This window comes from Wasmannia auropunctata, unplaced genomic scaffold (assembly GCF_000956235.1).
Source record: "Wasmannia auropunctata unplaced genomic scaffold, wasmannia.A_1.0 LD283070.1, whole genome shotgun sequence".
Lineage (NCBI taxonomy): Eukaryota > Metazoa > Arthropoda > Insecta > Hymenoptera > Formicidae > Wasmannia > Wasmannia auropunctata.
Window position 1 is genome coordinate 1 of NW_012079820.1, and position 1,097 is coordinate 1,097.

General features: G+C 51.6%; 1 protein-coding gene across 1 annotated transcript; it reads left to right on the forward strand.

The window, feature by feature from the left end:
* Positions 1-432: 432 nt before the first annotated feature.
* Positions 433-933, forward strand: LOC105461607 (cuticle protein 5-like; the record flags this gene model as incomplete). Its single annotated transcript, XM_011708110.1, has 1 exon — positions 433-933. A coding segment is annotated over one exon (501 nt), but the record flags the coding sequence as incomplete, so codon positions are not given.
* Between the last annotated feature and the right edge of the window lie 164 nt (positions 934-1,097).

Genomic DNA, 1,097 nt, shown 5'->3' on the forward strand with positions numbered 1-1,097 from the left:
TACTACAATAATATTTCATCATAAAAATATTATTTTTTCAAAACAAACGCAACTTAGATCGAGGAGACAATCTGTTTAGCATTCAAAAAATAATATTTTTTCATTTATTATTTTTACTATTTCGTTATTTTTACTATAATAATATTTTATCATAAAAACATTATATTTTTTTCAAAACACTACGAAACTTAGATCGAGGAGACATTCTGTGCAAGGCTCCATTGTTAAACTTTCTCACACAATATAAAAGGATCGCTTTCACGTCTGATTGTGAATATAATTTTCGTTTTATCCCGCTTGTGGATCTTCTTCGCGGCGCGCGCACAGAGAGATTTTCGATAGCGATTCCCTCGTCTGTGACATAATTCCCTCCTCTTATCTCTCGGGATCCAACTTTAAATCGCTCATCCGCGTGTTGCTCGCCCTTTACAGATCGTCTTATCGTGCCTCTCGCTGTCGACGCTGGCACTGCCGGCGTACGCGCCTTATGAGCCGTACGTTAACGGGGTGCACGGCGGTGGATACTATCACGGACCGCCGGCCCCGCTGGCCCACGACGGCCGGGTGATCGACACGCCGGAAGTGGCCCACGCCAAGAAGGAGCATCTGGCGGCGCACGCCGCGGAGGCTGCCAAAACGGCGCACTACGGGGGCGGCTTTTACGGTGGCGGGGACGGGGGTTACTACGGGGACGGAGGGTTCGGCGGAGGATACGGAGGAGGATACGGCGGGGGGATAGGAGCCGGCGGACACCTCGGCTACGCCGTCGGACACGGCAAGTACCACGGCCCGCCGGCGCCGCTCGGCCACGACGGACGCGTGGTGGACACGCCGGAAGTGGCCCACGCCAAGGCCGCGCATCTGCACGCCCACGCCGCGGAGCTGTCCAAGCATCTGCCGTACGCGACCTCCTACCCGCACGTCTTATATTGAAAACCCATCCCCCTCGTCGAGGAGCATCGTAAGGAAGGATAACCGGAAGAAAACCGTATTAACTGCTTGTCTGCCGCATTTAATAGCGAAAGAGTCGCCCTCAAGGGATTAAGTGATATAAACACGTCTTAATTACGTTCACGTTGGCGGATGTGCATCTCAAA